General features: G+C 52.4%; 7 protein-coding genes across 7 annotated transcripts; 4 read left to right on the forward strand and 3 right to left on the reverse strand.

Annotated features, from left to right (window-relative positions):
- Positions 1-543: 543 nt before the first annotated feature.
- EsH8_VII_000613 (uncharacterized protein) lies at positions 544-906 on the reverse strand (the record flags this gene model as incomplete). Its single annotated transcript, XM_083270746.1, has 1 exon — positions 544-906. The coding sequence occupies one exon, from the start codon at positions 904-906 to the stop codon at positions 544-546; it is 363 nt and encodes a 120-aa protein (XP_083128303.1).
- Positions 907-2197: 1291 nt separating this feature from the next.
- Positions 2198-4355, forward strand: EsH8_VII_000614 (putative lipid phosphatase CDC1; the record flags this gene model as incomplete). Its single annotated transcript, XM_083270747.1, has 2 exons — positions 2198-2545; positions 2598-4355. The coding sequence occupies 2 exons, from the start codon at positions 2198-2200 to the stop codon at positions 4353-4355; spliced, it is 2106 nt and encodes a 701-aa protein (XP_083128304.1).
- Positions 4356-5015: 660 nt separating this feature from the next.
- Positions 5016-5952, forward strand: EsH8_VII_000615 (uncharacterized protein; the record flags this gene model as incomplete). The annotated part of the gene is made up of 2 exons (XM_083270748.1): positions 5016-5656; positions 5793-5952. The coding sequence occupies 2 exons, from the start codon at positions 5016-5018 to the stop codon at positions 5950-5952; spliced, it is 801 nt and encodes a 266-aa protein (XP_083128305.1).
- A 1719-nt stretch (positions 5953-7671) lies between these two features.
- On the forward strand, positions 7672-9578 carry EsH8_VII_000616 (cytochrome P450; the record flags this gene model as incomplete). Its single annotated transcript, XM_083270749.1, has 5 exons — positions 7672-7722; positions 7825-8667; positions 8763-9077; positions 9185-9351; positions 9416-9578. 5 exons carry the CDS (start codon positions 7672-7674, stop codon positions 9576-9578), a joined length of 1539 nt encoding a protein of 512 aa, XP_083128306.1.
- A 205-nt stretch (positions 9579-9783) lies between these two features.
- EsH8_VII_000617 (uncharacterized protein) lies at positions 9784-10889 on the reverse strand (the record flags this gene model as incomplete). The annotated part of the gene is made up of 2 exons (XM_083270750.1): positions 9784-10586; positions 10646-10889. The coding sequence occupies 2 exons, from the start codon at positions 10887-10889 to the stop codon at positions 9784-9786; spliced, it is 1047 nt and encodes a 348-aa protein (XP_083128307.1).
- Positions 10890-11344: 455 nt separating this feature from the next.
- On the reverse strand, positions 11345-12310 carry EsH8_VII_000618 (S-adenosyl-L-methionine-dependent methyltransferase; the record flags this gene model as incomplete). The annotated part of the gene is made up of 1 exon (XM_083270751.1): positions 11345-12310. One exon carries the CDS (start codon positions 12308-12310, stop codon positions 11345-11347), a length of 966 nt encoding a protein of 321 aa, XP_083128308.1.
- Positions 12311-16288: 3978 nt separating this feature from the next.
- EsH8_VII_000619 (uncharacterized protein) lies at positions 16289-21338 on the forward strand (the record flags this gene model as incomplete). The annotated part of the gene is made up of 3 exons (XM_083270752.1): positions 16289-16415; positions 16463-17759; positions 17816-21338. 3 exons carry the CDS (start codon positions 16289-16291, stop codon positions 21336-21338), a joined length of 4947 nt encoding a protein of 1648 aa, XP_083128309.1.
- Between the last annotated feature and the right edge of the window lie 1591 nt (positions 21339-22929).

Here is a 22929-nt window from a genome sequence, read left to right on the forward strand (position 1 = left end):
AACATTGGGTTTACCACTCCCAGAGCGTCGTAGCCATTTCGCCTCGGTAGCCGGCTGAATGACGGTGGTATCCCAGCGGGTCACGAGGGGAGGGGGAGGGCGGCGTCTGGAAGCACTCAAGCGATCAACCAAAGGAGCCAGAGGGAGGGTCTGGAAGGGAACGATAAGGGGTGGCCCGTCTTCAAGTCCCGTGATTACGGGCAATGTCTCGGGCCTGTAAGAGCTGTGCCGGCTTACGGGAGAAGGGGGGGGGGGACTTTTGTGGTGCGTGCTTCCGAGGATGCGCGCCGTTGTGGAAGCGCACTGGGCGGTCGTCGTGATGGCTTCATTAACTCGTCTGACTGCATTATGTAAGTTACGCCCTAGGAGCGTGATGGACAATGTCATGTGCGAACCACTACGTTATCCCGCCAGCCAACGCTCAAATTGAAACTCAAGTACCATCATTGCCCCCTTCTTCTCCCTCCCCCCTTTTTTTTCGTGGCATTCCCAACGTCCCAAAATCCGACGACGCCGCCGCCGCCGCCGCCGCCCACCTTTCCCTCACGCCTTCGTCTCCTTCCCGTCCCCGGCGACAGGGATGCAGAGGATGAACATCAGGCAGCCCCGCTCGCTCCGGAAGGGCCCGTGTTCCATGCCGGGCTTGCGGTACGCGTAGGCGCCCTTCTCCCAGCCCACGCCGAGGCGGACGTCAAAGAGGTCGCCCTCGGCGAGGTAGATCTCCTCGACGTAGTCATGGACGAAGACGGCCTGGCGGTTGGCGGCGCCCGGCTGCCAGCGCTGGAGGGTCGTGCGACGGCCGGTGGACGGGTCGGCGTTGAGGACCATTTCGTCGACGCCCGGCTCGAGGGGGGCCCAGGCGCGGGACGGGGACGAGGTTGCGGGGTGGAATTCGTACTGTTCCATTTTTTATGTATTTGTGTTCTTGTACGGTTTTGTTTTATGTTTCTTTCCTATGTGTGACGGGTTTTGTTTATGTGATGCTGTTGGCGTTTGGGGTGTGTTTTCTCTTTTCTTTTGATATCAAAGACTGGGGGTGGGGGGGCGAGCAAATAACTTGGAACTGATATATCTAGAGTCTCTTGATTGTGTCAACTTGTCGGGCTGGGCCGTGACCAGCCGTGCAGCTAAATAAAAGACAGCAAACCCGCGACTTCGGAGCCTTAATAATGTTTACATGCCCACGGCCTCGCAGCCAGGGGTTTTTTTTTTCTTCTTCTTTTTTTTCGGCGGCCTCACTTGAGATGCCTTGATTTCTAAGCTCTCGAGTTGTAAGCACCGTGCAGCATGTCATGGAGTTACGTCAATCCTGCATACACCAAAGTCGCGAAGGAATCCTTCGAGAAGTTTAGTCTTGGTCTGAAGTTGGAGCTGTGAGTAGGTATTAGTGCCCATGGCAGGGGACCCCCCTTCTTCCCCTTGAAGGACTGGCAAGGAAAGCCAAAGGGGATGACCCGCCCGCTGGGGAGCTGCCAGCTGCCAACCCCAGCAGCACATTGGGTTTCGTTATTTTTATGACTTTTTTTTTGCGGGTTGGGCCTCTGCCGTCATTGCACTAATTGCCATGTAAAACCAAAGGGTGTCGCTGGTGGACCTGCCTTCCCAGCTGAGCTACCAGATGTGGGCCTGGCAGCCGTTTCCAGCAACGTTTCCAGTCCCCCCTAGCGCCACATCTACCCCGGCGGGGATTTGCGCTGTGGAATTCGGCACGGAATCTCGTTCAATGCCAGGGCCACCCCCCCATGCGCATCGTGATTCGTGAATTGCGTACCAGCAGCTGAACACCTCTCCTTCTCCTTGGCCGCCACGCGTCTTCTCCCTTTCCTCCAGAGTCAGGTTCCCTTCGTTTCTGAGCTCTCCGACGCGCAGGCGCCCGATAGCCATCCGACGATAACCACCCTTTCCTTGAGTCGAAATCGACATTCGCCATTTCAAAAGCCCCGGCGTCGTCCCGCCCCTTTTAGAATTTCATACCCTGCGAGCCTTGTATCATGTTAACCGTTTGAGCCCCTCCCCCAATTCCCGACGAAGCTACCGACTACGACTCCACGAGCTGCTCCCAGAGAAGCACCCACCCTCGCCCACATACCAGACACCGGCACACGCAAGCCGCCCACCGTCGTTCGGGATTGCGGCGCGATACCGTTCCGGGTCGGAAACAGAGAGCGCTGCAGGGAATGGGAGGCGGGCGCACAGCATGGCTCCGCCTTACAGCAACGGCTACGCCTCCAAGGGGCCGCCGTCTGCCTCTTTGCCTTTCCAACACAATGACGCCAGCTTCCGCGCCCGCCTCAAACCCGTCATCGCAGCTCTAGTGCGATTGCTTCAAACAATTTGGGCCTTTTGGCAGACGCGCGGACGACGATTGGCGGCGAACATGTTGTGGAAGACGGGTTGGCAGTTGAAGCAAAACTTGACTGCCCGGCGTCTCTTTAGCTTCCCGCACCTCCTGGTGTGCCTCTGGTTCCTCGTGCTGCTCTGGGGCGAGCGCTGGGTATTCGGGAGTCGCGTTGCCGACTGCGACTGGAGCAATTGGGAGAATTGGGTAGGTTGGGTCGATACCCGCGCAAGAAGTACACCACGCTGACGCATGACAGCCCGCTGGATCGAACCCTCACCACCTCGTCTTGGTCGCCGACCCCCAAATTATCGACCCTCACTCCTATCCCGGCCGGCCGTGGCCCCTGTCAGACCTGACATATCTGGTTACCGATAACTACCTCCGAAGAGGTTACGAGCAACTTCAATCGCAGTTGCGGCCCGACTCCGTCTTCTTCCTCGGCGATCTGTTCGACGGCGGACGGGAATGGAAGACGACGCATGGCGATTTCAAGGATCCCGAGTGGGCAGTCAGTCGACGGCCCAAGAACGAGAGAGAACACGTCAAGTACTGGAACGAAAACTATGGCAACAACTTTTGGTTGAAAGAATACGAACGCTTCGGCGACCTCTTCTTCAAAAACTGGGCGCTCGGCGGAACGAAGGCGGGCAATTGGCAGAGAGGACGCAAATTGGTGGCAAGCTTGCCGGGAAACCATGACCTCGGCTTCGGAGACCAAGTCAAACCGTCCGTCAGGGATCGCTTCGCCTCCTACTTTGGGGACGTGAACCGCGTCGATGTCATCGGCAACCACTCCATCGTCTCCATCGACGCCTTGTCGTTGAGCGCCAGCTCGTCAAGCCAAGCTGCGAGAGTCGATTTGAAGCCGATCCACACGCCGACGGACATATTCCTGAAAGATGTCAAGTTCGCCAAGAGAAAGGCCGTGGAGAGGGAGCTGCGGTTCTGGAGGGGCGATTCGGAAGGGGTTACCTACGAGCACGCGGTCGAGGAGTTGGAGACGGCCAAGGTGGACGTCCCAACCATTGCGCCGGGCGAAGATGGGCCCGACTTTCCCACGCTCCTTCTCACCCATGTTCCTCTGTACCGAGATCCGGGAACGCCTTGCGGGCCGTCTCGAGAGCACTGGCCCCCTGCTAAACCACCAAGGGGGGAAAAGGGCCCTGTCGTCCCGGACCATCGCAACGCCATCTCGGTCTCTGGTGGGTACCAATACCAGAACGTGTTGAGCGAGGAAGACTCGGTCAGGGTCGTGAAGAGCATTGGCAATGTCGTCCATGTTTTCTCTGGCGACGACCACGACTACTGCGAACTTGTGCACTCTCCTGAAAAGGACAATGTCCGCGAAATCACGGTCAAGAGCATAAGCATGGCCATGGGCGTTCCCACACCCGGCTTCCTCATGGTCAGCCTATTCAACCCGGTCGACGCCAATGGCAAGCCGCTGCCTGGGGCCCCGGAGAAGACACTGCAGACTCACCTCTGCCTTTTGCCGAACCAGCTTGCGACATATGCCAAGTATGCCGGGCTCATCTTTGTCACCATTGTCGCCATTGGCATTAGATCGCTTCTCGTGCCAGTCCTCAACCTGACGCCGTTCGCCCTGCAGCCGGAGCAGCCAACCGGCCCTATACTCCCCACGATCAAGGACAAGATGGAGGACGACGGCACTTACAGCTTACATTCGACTTCAGCGACATCGGGATCTCGGTACCTCTCTAACGCGCCGTCGCGGACGAGGAGCGGATCTCTCCACGTGAACGGCTCTGCTGCCCCTGTGCCGCCACCAAAGAGCAAGCTCAAGAAGCAGGGATGGAGTGGGCACCGCGCCCCGCGAATCGAAATCTTCAAGGACGACTTGTATGGGACCGGCAAGCCACGGTTGACGTGGAAAGCAGCCTCGCAGCGTTCGAGGAATACACTAGGGCGGGTTATCCGAGAGATTGGTTTCTCGACATGGAGAGTGGTGTGGATGGTTGTCTCGTTTTGGGCATATCTTGCGTACAAGGGATAGAAGGGGGCCACTGCCCTCGAGCGTGTATAATTATCGGCATCAGAGACTCATGGGGATTCAGCGGGTTGCATTGGTGGATTGTTTGACTGGGTGATTCTGGATCATTCATTGGGTATATAAAAAAGGTCCGTCGGCGCCGTTTCATTTGTATCATAGCCCCCCGGGCGACGGACCGGAGAGCAGTAATGAAAGAAGCATTTTCATATGGGGTTTCTCTATTTGCCGAGCAACACGTTGAAACTTTTAATCGCATATTTTGCTAGATGGAGACGTGACGCGGCGCTGCCACGAACCAAGTGTCGTTCTTGCCCGGAGCAGTGAATGTCTGCTCAGAAGCTGAAGAGCATGAGGAAGGAGGCAGGCAAAGCGCACCATCTTCATTCAACCATGCCTCCTGCCTTTTTGTCAGGTTATCATCGAGCTCGATTAGAGCCCTTGCACCCTCTTCCCACATTGACCACATCAGGTACACACTTCCATCGTCCCAGTGTCTTGAATCCCCCTCCCATCTTCTCGCTGACATTGCCCTTGACTGCCACCAAGCTTCGAACGCTGTTTTTCTGTTCTTGTCTTGCTTCATCTCTATTTTTCAATCCTTGGCTTCCTCTTGTTCTCCTGACGCAATCAGACACACACCAACACCACCAGTCCGCCCTCGCCATGGCCGGAGGTCCTAACCTTCCCGCGCCCGCCAAAGGTGATATCTACACCTATGGCGGTAAGCTGAAAGTCACAAATGCTGCAGCCAACGTCTTCGTCATCTACGACCGCTGTCCCGAATCTGCTGCACGTCCTCCGTCGAGTCTTTCTGTCGAGTTCGTGATGGGTAACGTGTACCTTATCGACTCCTCGCTCTTCGCTCCTTTCAAGCGGGGTGATCTCCACCTCTTCGGCAATCTTGTCAAGGGCCTGGGGCTACAAGCAGATGGATGCCGCAAGGGTGACACTTCTATCGAGACGGTGTATGATGATATCGTCTGCGTGGTTACCAGTCACCGCGGCGCGAACTGCTCGATTGGGGCAATCGCCAGCAACTTGGTCACTGTTACAGACTTGACTTGCAGACAAGACCATCGACAGCCCCAGAATGTGACTGCCGGCTATGTCCATGGTCTTACTCTCGAGGAGTCTCATCTGGCATCCGGTGGCGGCCTTCGTCGGGCCGAGTCTGCTTGGGCGTCGATGTCGTTTCCGCAAATTTGGCGGCACGCCTCTCCATCCGGGAGTGTAGCATATGCTGCCGACGGCGGCCGTCTTAATACCGATGCTGGCGGGAGGTCTGCTTTGGGAAAGAAGACAACGTCAGTGAAGCTGCCGGCTTTGCAACACCAATACTTAGACCGGCATCTGATGCAAGCTATTTCCAAAAGAGAAAGGGTTTGGGAGAAGGGACAATCCACTCGAAATATAGTTTCACTGCAAGCTCTGCAACCGCAGCAAGGTCCCATCCCAGGTTACCAGCTCAATCAGCATCAGGATCTCAGTCATCGTCCCCTCACTTGCGGAAATTGTGGGAGGGAAGGACATCAAGTCCATGAATGCATTGGTCCGGTGGACAATCAAGGATTCATTGACGCATGCCCGCTCTGCAACGTGAGGGGCCACATTTACGACTCATGCCCCAAGCGACTGCTTTTGAAGGGATCAAATAGGAGGCAATTGGACTTTGATTTCCTCGTTTTCGGGCGACAGAACAAAGCACCAATCAAATCAAATAATTGCTGGGTCGTCGCTTGGGTCAGAAATGGGTCTTACATCATGAGGCTTCCTCACACAAAGCAATTCGCCCTGAGAGTGGCTCAGGGAGTGAAAAACATATCTTACCCCGACTGGCGGACTTATCGATATTCTGAAGACGCAAATTTGCCTCAAGATCCTTCCACAATTCTTCGAGCAGGAGTACCAGTTCAACTTGTTCCTGGGTCACAAGTATTTGGCACCCCTAGCGATTGTCCTGGTGTCAAGAGAAAATTGCAGCATCTCCAGTATCTGCCACAACAACCCAACCAGACTAGAGGAAAACAGAGAGCGGCCGAACGTTCGCGTCGTTTTGGGCGGAAGAAAGCGATACAACGCAAAGCTCAACCTTCAAAAGAAAAAGAGGCAAATGCGGATGCCAAGAACGAGTCCTCAGTTGTGCATGACTCTGCGACCGGTGCCAATCGCACTGTTCTCCAGAGACCTTTCAAAGCCGCCCAAGCCGTGCTTAGCAACAACCCTGGCAGAATCAAACAAGAGTCAGAAGATTAAAGTCTCATCGATTATGTTGGTTTCTCCGACCGTCAAGTAGTTGCTGTATTGTTTCTAAATAGTACATTTCCTATTTCAACCGAGGGTCTGTATTCGCACAATCCGAGTTTCAAGTGACAGCAGACAGTGTCAGGAATTCATAAAACCACGAGGAGTGGTGTATTAATTTTGTTTCTGTTTCGGCTGTCAGGAATAATGCAAACTCTTTGTAGAGATCTTCAGTTTCCCATGACATTCTTTCCTTTCCTGTCTTGTGACGGATAGTAACGGTCACAATGCCTTTTACCGGGAGACATTGTTTGAGGATTCGATTACGCCGCTTTGGCTTACAGCTCAACGCATGTAATCGAAATCTTTGGATAGCGTTGGCAACTCAAACGGTCCTTCCAAACGGCCAATTGGATGTATTGCCGTACTTAAGATGAACTAGAGCGAATCGGCAAAGCACATGCTACGTCGAGACAGAAACTTTTTGTCGACTGAACAAACTGTCAGCACCGACGGCCTAGTGCATGAAATGGTAGGTTGTGGGTGTTCGACGTTCTCGTTTTCGCCAGGCTTCGTATAGCGGGCAGAAAGGAGTTGCCGATAGCAGCGTGGACCCAGGCCACAACTCGACCTTTGAGCTAAACATTTGAAACCTAGGGCCGGGGAAGACAGCCATTCCCGGCTCCAACGATGTGATTGACCGAGAACCTCTCGCCGCGTTGGTCGCGGGAGGGTTTGTGCGCTTTTCGTCCGATGCCCATCAGCGTCGGTTGGGCACAGGGCCAGTGCTTGCTTCTTCCCCGGCTTTCGAAGGCCAGGGATTCGAAGCAATTGGTCGCTTGAAACGTCAAGCGTTGCTTTCGTACTCGGCATGGGGCTGGCAATGCAGGCTGGCTGGTTCGGTTTCGCGGACGCGTGGGCCACTTGGTGGATGCCTCGTTGCTCCAGTCGAGGTCGAAAGTATGAAAACCCACAATGATTCCCCAGAGGAAGTCGAGGAACTCATTCAACCAAGCTCTTTGAACTATTTTCGTACCTTTCTTGATCTTCAATTGAGTCCAGGTGCGCTGTTATCAAGATGGCAGTTCTCACTACAATGATCCAGGCCTTGTGCCTTGGCTTCGGTCTTGTAAGTTCCATCCTTTTCACCACAGAACAGAAAGCTCCTATTCTGCACGCCAGTTACACGTAAAACAGCTGCTAACAGTTTTCCTCTGTTGGGTACAAATAGACATCAATCTATGTTGTCTCGTGCATATTCTACAACCTCTTCCTGCACCCCCTGCGCCGGTATCCGGGGCCCTTGCTCATGCGCGCCACGCGCGCGACGTACTGCTACAGACTCGCGCGTGGCACGCTCCCCTTCGACATGTTGGACCTGCACCAAAAGTACGGTGACGTGGTGCGCATTGCGCCCGACGAGCTCGCCTTCGCCGACCCGTCGGCGTGGAAGGAGATCTTCGGGCACCGGACCGGCGGTGGCGCCGGCGGGGCGCCGCTGCCGTCGTTCGAAAAGGCGGATACCTTCTACCGGCCCATCACGGATCGGCCGAGGGATATCATCACCGCGCCCGGCCCGGAACATGCGATGCTGCGGAGGCAGATGTCGCACGGGTTCAGCGACCGGAGCTTGAGGGAGCAGGAGCCTGTGATTATGAAGTACGTCGACTTGTTCATCCAGAGGCTGCAGGAGCAAGTCACATCCCCTTACAGCAGTGGAGTCGCGGCCGAAAAGCCGGTCAACTTGACGCTGTGGTACAACTACTGCACCTTTGACATCATCGGGGACCTTGCCTTCGGAGAGCCGTTCGGGTGCCTCGAGGAAGGCAACTACCACCCATGGGTGCGTACGATATTCCAGATGGTCAGGCTCGGCGTGGTGTTCCAAATTGCGAACTACTTCTCGGCCCTGAAGAGTTTTATCATGGCGGTGATGTCGACCAAGAGTATGACGGAGCGGAGGATGGAGCACTTGGACATGACGATGCAGAAATTGAAGAGGAGAATCGAGCTTGGCAAGAACGAGCCAAGGGCGGATTTGATGGAGGGTTTGTTGAAGAAGAAGGACGAGTGGGTAAGTTGCTGCCTGTTATGGAAGAAATCCCGTCTGCCTTTCTTGGTAAAAGGAATGGGAATGTATGTTGACTGGAGGCAATTTCTTTTTGGCAGAATTACTCGCTGGAACAGCTTGAGGGCAACGCCGGCATTCTCATCATCGCCGGCTCCGAGACGACGGCGACTCTTCTTTCGGGCGCCACGTACCTGCTCCTGAAGAACCCGGAGAAGATGAAGAAGTTGACGGACGAGGTCCGGACGACGTTCCAGTCGGGAGAGGAGATTGACCTCACGTCCGTCAACAAGCTGTCGTACATGCTAGCCTGCCTCGACGAGACGCTTCGGGTCTACCCGCCGGTTCCCACCGGGCTTCCCAGAATTGTTCCCAAGGGCGGAGCGACCATTGCTGGGAAATTCGTCCCTGAAGATGTGAGTCTAGACTCTGCGGCCCCAAACTCAACGGCCATGATGGGTCCCAGTAGCCGTCGTGTTTGATGGATCACGTTGGCTGACCAGTGCGCTCCCACCCCTTGTAGACTACGGTTGCCATCCACCAATGGGCCATGTACCACAACGAGAAGAACTTCAAGAACCCATCCCTCTTCCACCCGGAACGATTCCTGGGAGACGCCGAGTACGCCTCGGATCGCAAGGATGCGTTGCAGCCTTTCCACATCGGACCCCGGAATTGCCTAGGAAGAAAGTGAGTTTTTGTCCGGCCTCCTTTCCATCAGTTTGGCGTGCATGAGCTAACAACGCGCGAAAAGTCTGGCGTACGTGGAAATGAGAATCATATTGGCGCGGCTGCTTTGGAGCTTTGATCTGGTGCTCGCGGACGATAGCCGTGATTGGATGGAGAGGCAGAAGATTTATACCCTGTGGGAGAAGGGTTCGTTGAATGTTTACCTGAAGCCTGTTGTGAGAGACTGATGCGAAAGGCCGCATTGGTTGTCGGAAGTGGATAGGAAGATTATGACCTAATTAATGTTCCCATTGGGATTCGAATGAGCAATGACATCTACAAAACCTCTCGCCATCCGCCTCCCCCGCGTCCTCCTAGAACTAACCGCGTGCACTCGAATCATAATAACGATGCCGCGTTACATTTCTTCCCCCAAGCCGAGGGTTTCCCTCACTAAGAAGCAAACGAAGAGGACATCGACGGCCTTTCTACGTAGTAACCACCATTACGCATTCCGTTCTGGTGGCTCTTGGTTGCCTTATCTTCCCCAGGAGGCTTAAGCTCGATCGGCTGCAAGCCAACGCTCCTGTACGCTTCCCACATGTTTCTCGCCACAACCAAGGTCTCCTCATCATGACCATCTCCCGCTGAAATGGACCATTCTCTGAACTGGGCACTCAGCAGGTCCGAGAGCGATGTGAACTTTCCAGTCTGGCGCATCGCGCCCACCCACCGAAGCATGGCTACGTAGTACCTCTTGGACAAGTTCAGAAGCCGGATGTTCATGACACCGTCGCTTGGAACCTCGAGGGTGGCTTTGCTGATCCCATCAAGTGACTCGAGGGAGATGCCGAAGCGGATGGGGTCGCCTGGGTAGTGCGCGAGGCCCGCCTTGCTCGCAAGCACGGGGGTCTCCGGCCAAGAGATCCCCTCCAGGCCCTCGGTCGCTGCCGGGATGGGAATGGGCACGCCCCATTGTTTGACGCCGTGGGCCTTTTGGAACTCCAACAAGAATGGGTTGATGGCGTGGCTGTTGGAGAATCTCCAGTCCGGTTTCTGGGAGAGCGGCCCGTAGACATCGACCGCCAGGTGAGTGAGGAACCGGTCGACCGTGTTGTTCGCATAGGTGAACATGACGTGGGTCTGGGTCTCAAGGCGCACCCAGTCGACAAAGGGGGGCTCTGTATCACGGGGCCCGCGTCCGCTGCCGAGCCAGTCGTAGCCGTCTGCGGTTGTTTCCGGCGCAGTGTCGAATCCTGTCACGTATTAGTTGGAGTCTTGGAGCGGAGATCGTATCGGCAATTCCATGGCTTACCAAGTTGGAGCCGCAAGGCTCTCATGAGGCGGTAGAGGGTCCAGTCCCAAGACCGTGGAACGGAATCTCCGGCCGAGGAGGCCATTGGCGGCCTGCTCTGTGTGAAGAATTCCACGACCAGTCTGTCGGTAATGTATCCCTCCTTGAATCGGCCGCCGCGATGCTTCTTGACGTCCCAATAGAAGAAGAGGAAGGCCTCCTTCCAGTCAATCTGGCCGGCATCTGGGGTATCTTTCTTGGTCATGGTAGCTGTGGTTTGGATATGGTATGAATTCAGGGGTAATAGTTAGGAGGTGTGGTAGTGCAAGACGACGGTGAACAGCTGGACTCTGATGAGGGCCCTTTATGGATTTCCAACTAAGCGGCACAGCAGACCGTATGGGTGTTCTAGCCAGCCCCAACAGACAAATGGCCGAATTGGGAGTCCCCCGATGGTGCACAGAAGCAAACATGCATCACATTATCCAATAGACAAGTATACTGAAATCGTTCTAGCAAACAAACAAACAATCGGCGTTCTCGGCGTTCTCGGCGTCACCAAGACCCCCCGATGTGATTTTGATCGACTAGGCTCCTTCGCCGCTTCGAGACTCTTGCATATTCAATGGCATTGTCTCTGTGAAGCTTTTGACCTGCAATTGGCCCGCACCCTCTGTCCCTGCGACGGTCGAGACATCTTCCCGGCCAGACCACCTTGTTCTACGCCTTTTTCTTCACCATCAAAAGCACTCCAGCCACCCCTGTTGTGACGAGTTCCTTCCCCTTCTCTACCCCTGCGTCGTGGAGGTGCCTTTCGAGCTCCCTCCTGAGTATCCTTACCACGTCCCGTTCTGTGCCAACGGCGTCGGGGTGCGCCTCGCGCCATCGCGTCACCGGGCTCGCCGTGCACACGAACTTTTCTATTGAGTCCAAGTCCATCGTGTGCTGGCCCATGAAGAACTCCTCATTCTCCGCCACCACGCCGTCTTTGTTCCAGTCCCTCCGGACGAAGGTGCTCTCATCCAGCTCGGGAACCGGCTTCTCCAGCGTCCACGGCAGCGGGAGGGTCTCGTACATGGCCTCGCCCAGTAAGTTGCCGTGCGCCATGAAGGGTGCCAAGTGCTCCTTACGGAACGCTTGCACCGAGTTTTGAATGCGCTCCGCGTTGGGCGTCGACGGGTGGATGTGCTTGGTGCTGCCGGTCCATATGGCGACGGTGCCACCGGGCTTGAGGACGCGGGCGGCGGCGGCCCAGAAGCCGGCCATGTCGAACCAATGCGCGGCGGTGGCGGCGGTGATGAGGTCGATGCTGGCGTCGGGGATGGGCGGGGAGAGGTTCGAGCCGAGCTCTTCGGCGGTGGATACGTCGAAGCGGATCGGTTCGGAGGTCGAGGAGGCCCCGCTGAGTGACCGGGCTGTGGCGATCATGCCCGCGGCGGGGTCCAGGCCGATGGCCCGTGCGAATTGCGGACCGAGCTCGCGGGCGACGATGCCCGGGCCGCAGCCGACGTCGAGGAGTGTGTCGAGCTTGCCGCCCGTTGAAGTGTGATGGTCAATAATATTTTTGTACAGCCTCTGGTGATAGCCTGGCCGGCCTTTAGCGTAGATTGCGCCTTGTTGGGGAGTGTAGGCACGGAATGTTTTCTCCATAGGAGTCGGAACCACGATGGTTGCGGAGTCAGTCATGATGTCTTTGGGACTTTGCAGGAAACCCGCCAAACAAGGTCAGATAGTACGATGGACGATACCAGTTCAGAAATTTCTGCACAGAAACATACTTCAAACCACAAACGGACTACGGAAAGCACTTGATCGGTCTTTATATCAATCATGCCCATGTGATGCACTCGTCTTTGAAGGAAAGGCCACTACGGATGGCGCACAGGGTGAAGCGTGATTGGCAAAACGGCCCCGAAAACGGCCCACCAGCATCTTTCCGAAGAGGGATGACCAAATCAGTAGGGACCAATCACCGAATGGATAGAATTGGTGCTAGGCCTAATACAGGTGACGACTGCGAGCTGAAGCGATCCCCCCACTGACCCGCTGCCGCTTCTCGACCGTTCGATGCCTGCTCGAGCGGCTCTCACATCTTTAATGATCCCGTGTCCGTGTCCGACTTGGAGCCTGGCTTAGATCTGACCGCAGGTGGAATTTCTAAAACCCTCCTCTAAGCATTTTCACTGGTATGTTTTTGCGTTAGCCCTGCCTAACGCTTTACCCAGGGGGCGAATTTGTGGCCTAAGGCTTAGTAACTACATAGTCTGAAGACACGTCTATATGATCCTTCATAGCACGGATTTGGGCGTCTTCGGCCCAACTCCGTTTCACCATGGTTTACTACGGGGCGCTAAGTAAAGGTTGCCAGCGATGCCGTCAACGCAAGATCAAGGCATGTGCTTTCCCGAACCAGTTCATCTCCTTCGGCAAAGTGCCTAACATAGCAATCGGAGGACAGTGTGATCAACGCAGACCAACATGTCTCAAGTGCGAGATGAGGAAGAAGCCATGTCCCGGCTATCGGAGTCTTACTGAGCTTCTGTTTCGGGACGAATCTCAACGAATCAAACGGAGGTTTGCAAACGACGTTGACCGCCACCAACAACCAACACCCCCCACAGCATCCACAGACAACCACCTCTCGGCAGCCACGCCAGTGTCATCGCATTGCCACTCGACAGACCTGCCTCCGCCAACTTTTTCCCACTCAATATGCCAGCCCATTGAAGAGTGCGCGGCTAACTTCTTTTTTGCATATTACACGACCACCGGCCCGCCTTTCTGCGATACATACCAGGCCTGGCTTGCACACGCATATTCAGAGGATCATCCTAGCAATGTGATCCGAGCAGTAATCCAAGCAGTTGGCATGGCCGCCATATCTAACGTTTTCAATGCCCCGGCAATGGTGCTTCAAGCCAACGAGCGGTATGGACAGGCCTTAAAGGGCACAAACTTTGCCTTGCGTAACCCCACTCAAGCAACGGCGGACTCAACACTTATGGCGATTCTCCTATTGGGGCTCTTTGCGGTATTTCCGTCCCTTCTCTTCATCCGTGCGCGGATTTGGAAGTTATTTTGGAACCTGACAACAAAAGACAATTACCTTTGAAACCTGGAGTGACAGTCACGCATGGGCTGCACACATCGAGGGGGCAACAGCCCTGCTACAACTCCGGGGAAAGGACCAGTTTAGTCGAGATCTTGGTATACAACTCTACATACAATTTCGCAATCAAATTGTGAGCTTCAATGCCTACATGGCTATTGTCTTCTCCGGTGAAGCTAAGTTCGCCCCCCAGATTCAAGCCTGTATACAACGAGGTGTGCGAATCCCACCGGCTCTGGTCGAGGTGACCACGGATTTCGAGGCCAGTCGACTCGGTACGTACTACAACAGTATTCGTCCAGGATCGCTGGCAGTGATAGGCTTCCAGATCGTCAATCTACGAGCAGCCATCAAGAACCAACAAGCGACCGATCCGGACGCGATTTGCCGAGCGGCCCTCGACATTGACAACGATCTACAGGTCTGGGCTTCTTTGCAGTCCCACAGGAGATACCTTGAGCTGGACATAATAGACTGCTCTCCTGATACTTCTTTCAATGGAAAACGTCATATTTACAGCACAGTCTGGGGTGCGCAAGTCTGGAACAACTGGCGATCTCTCGGGATACTGACTAACCGGATCATTCTGGATTACGTCGATGAGCAGAGCTTTGAAGACGAGTTACTGAAACGCATGATGCGGTCTAACAGTCTATCTGTTATTCGGAATCTTTCAACCGACATCTGTATTTCTACCCTTAATCTTTCTGGTTCGCCACGTAAGTGCTGCTTCGCATGATGATCCAATCCACCAACTCATAGACTTCTTATAGGTGCAACTTCAATGATATGGCCTTTATATATTGTATCGCAAGAGGGGTCGAATGTAACGAGTGTCAGGTCATGGGCAATAGGGCAATTACGAGGTATCAGGCGTTTCATGGGCATCAAACAGGCAGCCGCGTTAGCTGACAGCGTTGGTTAATTTTGGCATTGAAGGAAGAGTGGGAATTATAGGATTCAAGTTTCAGAAAGCATCAGGATTGTTGAATCGCCTAGTATCTCAGCCGTCATCGTTTAAAACTGGATTTCAAAGGTATGAAGCAGGTGCCCCGCCCCACCTTGAGCAAGTGTCGTCTCGGCCTATTTCTCGTCATCTATACCATATTGTTTCTCCAGCTCACTACTTTGAGGTCGCACGCAATGGCTTCTTGACTCTCCCTCGGACATATCTCGCAATACTGTCCTTCCCAGCTGCAAAAAACTTGAGCAGCGACAGGTTCCCAGGTATCAGAAACCCAGAACTATACCTCATCTGGGCGGTTTTTAGTGATGTTGCCGATTTATCCATCTTGGACAAATCAGCGTTCCTGATAATCCGAAAGAAGCCTATTGCCTAAACCTTTAGATTTATAACTTAGAGGCCGTTACTTTAAGGGGCTTTAGAAGCCTATTGCCACTGGCAGTCTGTCAGGGACTCAGCACTCAAATACTGGGATCAGCAGCATAGCAGCTTGTCCGCAGGGACGCAGACCAGGGATAAGGAGTTGAGGTTGTCACCAATATCCTACATAATACCTTCCTCTGAGAACGAAGCTACGGGGAAAAGGATTTATGTTTAATACCTGGCTTAAAATACGAATCTATCAACAGCAGTGACAGTTCTTGCAACAAGAGCTTATTGATACTGATCACTGCTATAAAAAGAAATATCGAAGATTTTAGGTGTTAAGATAACTTAAAAAACCTTACATAAAACTAAGTCTTAAAGTCTAATTCCGGATAGTGTGCTTATGTCGCGACATATACTGGTTTGGTCGTTTGCTCCGCTTGTGGCATATGTCCCACTCCAGTGCACGTCATAACCAACTACTCATAAAGTAGGGCAGGCCAAACCACAGTTACGCCTCCACTAACTATATAATGTTTTCATATAAATGCCTAGATCTACAAGATCGGTCGGTATCTAAACCTCTGCCTTCTCCAGCCGGCTACCGTTTGATGGAGGTCAACCGGCTTGCATCTTGTGCCTGCATGTGCACTAAGAGAGAATAAATTTTGATAAGAACAGTAGCATGGTAACAGGCAAAACAAAGTGCGAATCATAGCAGCATCGACTACGAAAATCCAAGAGATACGGCGTCTCTTAACCACTTGTCCAAGATAACATGGCATGAATACTTGGCTTCCCGTAGGTAATCTTACGCGCTAATTGCGGCGGCCCCCGCATGCTTCAGAGGCGTAATGGCGAGGCTGTCATGGAGTCTTGGCTGCATGTTAGGTCTCACTCCATTGTCTTGCACAGCGTAACACTGGACGGGCTATCAAAGCCGATAGCAAACCAGGGTTCGGTCCAGCCAATCTTGTTTAAGCTACTAACACTATTCAGGAAGTTTGCATATACGGGTCTCAAAAATTGTTTTTGGCTCTAAAGCAATGGTCATATAGGGATTTTGGAAATGGTGTTTCCCTCTGACATCTTTTTATTCAGCCCAACATACGGCCATATTGCGCACTTGGTCACAGGTATTTAGATAAAGGTGAGCCCTTCTGACCCACGGAACTACATCGGAAAAACCTGCGAGCTTACGGTCGCGGCTCGCCCTAGCGCGACAATGTCAGGCCATGATGATGGGGATTCTGTATCAACCAACTCTGCATCGGAAACCGAGAAGATAACATTCTGGGATACCTCTCATGCCCCCAAAGTCGAAGATGATGAAATCCAGAGGTTTATTTATGGTAAGCTATGGTGTTGCGTCAGATAATAACATATTGATGGTTGGCAGGCCCATCCGCTGGCGCCGATGAGAAGCTTGCCATATTCGAGCCAGAGGACGATAAAATCAGTGCCTGGGAGGATGCTTCAAACAAGCAGAGCCATTGCTCATTCGGAGACAGTGGGGTCACAGCCAGTGTCAGTGCTTATGGAGATTTGATGCAATTCAGCAGCTACCTTGGCGCCGGTCGCTCTGGAATTTTCTCCGCTGACCATATCCACACGGAGGAGCCAGTGCTTTTATATTCGAGAGCACGCAGTCTCATGAAGCTTAGCTGGGATGAAGATCGACAACATATTACCTATGGCCTGCAAGTGTCAGGTATGAATCTCAAAAAACCTCGTCATTTAGGCTACGTCCACGACAGATGGCCACGGTACGAATTCGTCGACGACGACAAAAACTCCAAGCTCACCATACAATGGATTGTCCACGAACAAACACTCTTACAGCAGTGTCTTGTGGAGAATACTGGAAAAGACGATCTAACCGTCCCATTTCTTTTTAAAAAAGATATGCACATTCGAGATTTGGATTATGTGGATCAATCTTACGCGTTCAATGAGAGCCAAACTGGACAAGACTGTAAACTCGGACCGAACGGTTTCGGTCTGGTTATTGTGCGTCCTTTGCCAAATAACAAGCCGGAAGAGAAGGTGAAGGAGGGAAACGACACGGCAAAAAAGCCCCAGGGCGAATCAACGAAAGACGACATTGAGAGCAAGACTGGAACACCAGTGGAAAGTTCGTTTCAGACGGCTCCACCAATAAAGTCAGGGGCTGTCGCAGTTGCAATCTCAGTATTCTTGAATGGCAAAGCCATTCAGTGGAATATGAAGGATGAAGAACCGCTTCTGGAGGAGACTTTGAAAAGCGGCGCAGTAGTCGAGGTCGTCACCGCTTATAGAATGTTGCATTTGCCTGGGTCCCACATCGACTGGAAGGACGTTCTGGTGCAATCAGCCGCAGCGAATGTTAGCAAGTATCTGATATCAGAGCCGTTCACATCATTCTTTCCTTCTCAGCATGAGAAACCAGCCGAAGACGTCTTCGAGGCCAACTCTGGAAATTTTGGAAGTCAACAACTGGGATCGACTTCATCGGCGGAACTGGAACACCAACAGCCACCAGATAAACGACCTCCAGACAGCTCAATCTGCCATATCGACTTTGTCATTCGTCGGAAGCTTGAGCACATCTTATCAGTTTGTGCCATTCCTGTCGAGAGAGAAAACGGAAGACCTGTGACGATTGCTTTGACGTGTGGCGATATTTCCGGACACCTTGTATCTTCATCTGCAAGTTTGTTAGTTTTGTACATATTCACTTTTGATTCGGATGTATGTTACTAATATTTCTTAGTTTTTCATTTCAATTTCTCCTTGATATCCGCAGCCGCATGGACACTCTTTTGAAGTCCGACCTCAAGAGTTACTATGAGTCGATGCGAAATAGAATTGATACAGTTTGTCGGGGCCACTTGAGATGGCTGTCTAAGGCACATGAGGAATCAAACGGCTTCGCGGAAAGCCTCTGGCCGACGGGGAATATCATCCATCACAGCGAGCGTTCCTCCATACCGAACAACTCTGTCCTCAACGCGGCATTTCACATCATCAAAGCGTTCGATTTCGCCAGACAGTTCGAGAAGCAAGACGACCTCGGCATTGCACGAAGATTTATTCAAGGTGTTACTATGGACTGGATCTTGTCGCTTGAAAAGCTCGACAAGCGTCGCTGTTATGTCTGGCCCCACGCACAGGTCGAAGGCTATGACTGTGACAAGTACAGGCTAAACGAGCACGTATGGATTTGGAGGGCGTTGAAGCTTCTCAACGATGACCTACGACAACCTTTCGATGCAAGTCCAAGGCAAGATGGCCGCGAAGCGCATAGGAGCCCTGCTTCTAGTCCCACGAACAGGGAGAAAGACAAAATCTCGGATCGGCCTGGGCAGTCAAGCCGACATGCTTTTGAAGACCCAAACAAGACACAAAGGGAAATCCTGCAAAGATTCACAACCGAGAATGATGTCTCAAAGAAACGCATGCTGGCAACAACCAGAACATCTCGCAAGACACGATTCCTGTTCCATGCCAGTGACACCGCTCTATTCTATGGTGTCGAGTGGAATTTTTTCTTGCGGAACACATCGTTTGAGGAGTTATGGGAGAACACAATGGAGGCACAGATATACCACGCTGAGAATTTGGAGACCCGGTGGGATGACTCGATTCGCTACGCGCTGGCAATCATGGCTGGGACTAGGAATAGGACAGTCAACAAACAGTCTCCGCAAGATCTTGTCAGGTCTTCTCTCGGGGTTCTGCTCCAGACAATTGGCCCAAACGGCCTCTTTTATGGATCTTTGGACAGTGCTACCGAGTACCCAACGCTTCCCCTGAGTAGAGCAGAACGAGAGTTCTACTTCCACGCCAGCTTCGAAATACCCTATATTCTGCTTACACATTGCCGAAAGATCGACTTGGCGCTCAAGAACAGTTTCGATAAGGATACCCAGCCGCCGCCACAATCATGGTCTGCGGACCCGACCGCCCAACGCCTAGTTGAGGAGCTTGCACATATACTCAACCCACAGAAAAAACAACAATCGCCCGCAGTCGATGCTTTCAAATGGAAGAGATCTGAAGCGATATCTATGAAGAAGAGCATGCCTTTTAACACGCTGTTTGATCAGAGCAGCGTCATTGAACTGGGGGAAGAATGGCTGTACAATTATCCAGCATTCTTTACGGTCGACCACCTCACTTCAGAAGAGTTGAAACAGGATGTGGAGGATCTACAGGAGTCAGACGCGGCCGATACTATCAGCGGCGTTGTTTTAAAGGGAGCCCGTTCATACAAGAAGAAATTTTCCGACATGGAGAATAGTGGGCAATGGCCTGGACCGGAGCCACTCAATGCACTCGACTACAACTACAACACATTTATATGGTTTGTGGATGTCCCGAAGCGGAATCATCTCAGTAAACAGCAAGCGCCGTTCTTGATACAGCGGTCTAGGACCAACTTTGATTTCTGGAAAAATTTGGCATGGCGCCGAACAGCCGACAATGCGAAGAAGAGATTCATCTGGTTGCCAGATGCTCAACCAGAGAGAGCGCTAATCTGCTATTCCGTTAGCCCTGTCAAAGAGAAGACAAACATTTCACTCTTCTTTGATCGGCACTGTCACTATGAAAATCACTTCCTCGACGAAACGACGATTGTTCTCAACCACTGGGAGAGCGAACTACATCTGAGTTTCTACCGGCTGGTGGATGAGAACTACAAGCACTCACTGGGAGTCTACTTGTCGGACACAGATGTTCATCTAGTTAGCCCCAAGAAGAAGCTCTTGCGAGCTTCAATGGGATATCGCTTCCTGGGTGATTTTTTCGACAGGTATTGGACATGTCACTTCATTGAATATATCCCAGGAGGTAAGGGTTACCCGCGATGGAGGCTCAATACAGAGCCAAACACTAGAGACTTCCCTTGGGGTAGCAAGCAGGATCTTGTTCAGGAGCAGGAATGCTGGCGGCAAAGAAAGGTTCTCGAACTGCATCTCTTCGACAGAATTCTAAAGGAGCTCGTTCAAAGCTCCACAGCCATCTTCGATATAGTCAGGCGCGAAGTCGAAGGCGAATACGGCGGAGTCTCGTCATCTATTTTTACCAGCGACGATTACTTCTCTTCGAGCGTGCAGTGGCAAAAGTACCAATACATCCTCCAGGTTGTAGACGAGGATCTCTCCAAGGTACGGTCGATTGTCTCCAAGTGGGAGATGCGTGAGAAAGACCGGGGCCACGAGAAGCCGCGCTGGACGCGCAACGACGAGCGCAAGTACCGCACGTTCATCAGGAAGCTAGAGGGGACGACGGGCCGCCGCATCAGGGACCTACAGAATCTCCATATCAATATCATTTCCCTGAAGGAGAGGTTGATAACAAGCCAGCAACACGTCCGCGACGATCTGAGCCTGCGTGGTGCAGAGAACATCCGGTTCTTCACGTACGTGACGGTAGTTTTTCTGCCCCTCGGCTTCGCGGCCAGCATATTCAGCATGAGCGATGCGCCACCGGATAATGTGCTGATACCCATGGTCATTTGCTCCGTCGTGGCGCTCGTGGTCACGGTCGTGGCGCTGTCCAACGCCAAACGACTGAACGCCATTGTGGAACAAACAACGAGGGTGATCGACAGTTATTCTAGGGCCAAGATGAAGAGTAGCACATTGGCTGGAGGGTACAAGAGGAAGCAAATGCGACGGAAGAGCTCCGGAAACGATGCAGAGAAGGGCAAGATACAAGACAGTTCAACGGCAAAAGCATCTGGCACATCAGCGGCTGAGAGCTACTACTCCACCCAGGAAAGATCTAACGGAAGATCCGACGAACGCCTCGAGAATGAAACTTCACTGACAAGCCACCAAGCTAATTCTCATACTAATGACATTTCGTGGCACGTCTGGTTTTGGCTGGCGTATCTGCTGGTTGAGCTTCCGGCCCGTAGGGTCTCAGTGGCATTCTCTGTCTTAAACAAAGATGGAGCCGAGGACAGAGGCAAAGGGGAGGTTGCCAGCGAGATCGGCAACAAGGCCAGCCGTAGGTTTAACGATGGGTCCAACAGCGAGTATAATAAGAAATCAAACAGGAAGGTCCGTTACAAACCCGACGGTGGCGGCCAAAATAATGACGCCAAAAACAAGAAATTCATGCGCTTGATCAACAGCATCCGCGTTGTTGTCGGCATAATCATCCTGCCTGTCTTCATCGTCACGTTCCTCTTTCAGCTATTTGCTTACAACCTCGCTGACTTAGTTCGCCTTTCTTGGGGTAAGCTTCCTGTCCTCCTAATCGTGGAGTCGACGTTACATTACTAACGGCAAAAAGAAACGCTCAAGGAGTGCATTATACCATATTTGCTGGGCGGTGCTCCAATTAGCACGGATGATTTGTCTTGGGTTGTGTATCCTATGGCTGAACTCCGGCCATTGAGTTCAGAGAACCGGGATAAGAGGAAGGTTGAGAGAAGCCTAAGGGGGGCAGCCAAAAATAAGTCGACCGAATAGCGGTTGAATATTGTTGGAACTTATACTTGAGATATTAAGACCCTTCACATAAAGACCTCGGAGCTTCAAATGTATAACCTTGGGCATAGGGCATGAGTAGTGAGATCTTATTTAAAAAAGGGCGTAAGATTTAAGAAACCTGACAGGATTACAATTCGGTCCAGTAAATATATCAGCCAAAATTGTGAAAAATTGGAGACACATAAACTAGGTTGTATAACGTCATCTTCTTACAGAAAAACATGCGAGTTACAAGACTAGTTCCCACGACAAACGTAGATAACCAGGCTTGCTTCCTTTTTAAAGAAGATACTCTGTTGGGTTGCAGTCTTCTATATAACGTACTTTACTTATATGAGTTGTTTGGTTTGGTTGGTTATTGAGGTAGGTACGTACTGCTAGGTTGAAGTTGGTTATAGGGAAGAGACTGGTGGGGCTAGAGCCGCCTGGAGGGTCCCGCATGCGAGTCCGTACTTATGTGCCCTGCTGACCTGGCCTGCACCACCGACGATGGCCTTGGGGTGAGGCATTAGAAAGTATGTTTGAAGACGTCGGTGAAACCCGTACGCAAAATCATAATGCGGCCTCCAAGAACAAGGCTATGACACACCAGGATGTTCGGGTTAGCAAGTACCTGGATCAGGGACCAGGCGCCGGTGATTTCTTGTTTTGACCCACCAAGCCGGTTCCTCCAAGACGAGGATCCAAGCTCTCAATGCGGGCTCTATATATACCTTGGTCAATTCCTATAAGGCCTGGCTCTGGTTTTGCCATTGTCGGCGGCATGGACATGGCGGTTGTGTACCGCGATGCCCGAACTGTACATGCCTGAGGTTTTAATGTCTTAGGGAGAGGGATGTTTAGCTTTGTATTGGCTGGCCAATAGAAATCGTCAGGCTTACAGACTGCTTGAAGTCAGGAAATAGATTCGGTATCAGTTGTCAAGTCGCATAAGTTAGTGGCAAGCTGAGTATCATTTTGTCTCTCAGGTCCACTTCCAGTGTCCGAGATTCCGGCTTGCTTGTTTCCAGTTGCAAACTTTTCTTTGTTGCGCCGAAATCATTCGTCTTCGACGTTGAGTAAGAAATGCCCGGGAACATCAAATGTATATCCCAAAGTTTCGAAATGGGGCGATGGTGCAATATGATTCTATCTTTGGCGTCATGGAGCACTGGCGCGCGATTAAAGCATTCGATTATCTTTACAGGCCTGACAAGCGGATTGTGGAGTTGCGATGAGCTGTTACTGTGAGAAGGGTCCTTTAGTTTGGGACTCTTAGAAGGTGGCATTGTTCTTCCTGCAATGTCCACCGTGGGGTATGAATCCTCTAATAGGAGCTGCATTTAACTCGCCATAAGTGTTTGAAAGAACTAGACGGGCCTCCTTGAAATGTTAACTGCCT

Source organism: Colletotrichum jinshuiense, chromosome 7 (genome assembly GCF_051148585.1).
Source record: "Colletotrichum jinshuiense chromosome 7, complete sequence".
Classification (NCBI taxonomy): domain Eukaryota; kingdom Fungi; phylum Ascomycota; class Sordariomycetes; order Glomerellales; family Glomerellaceae; genus Colletotrichum; species Colletotrichum jinshuiense.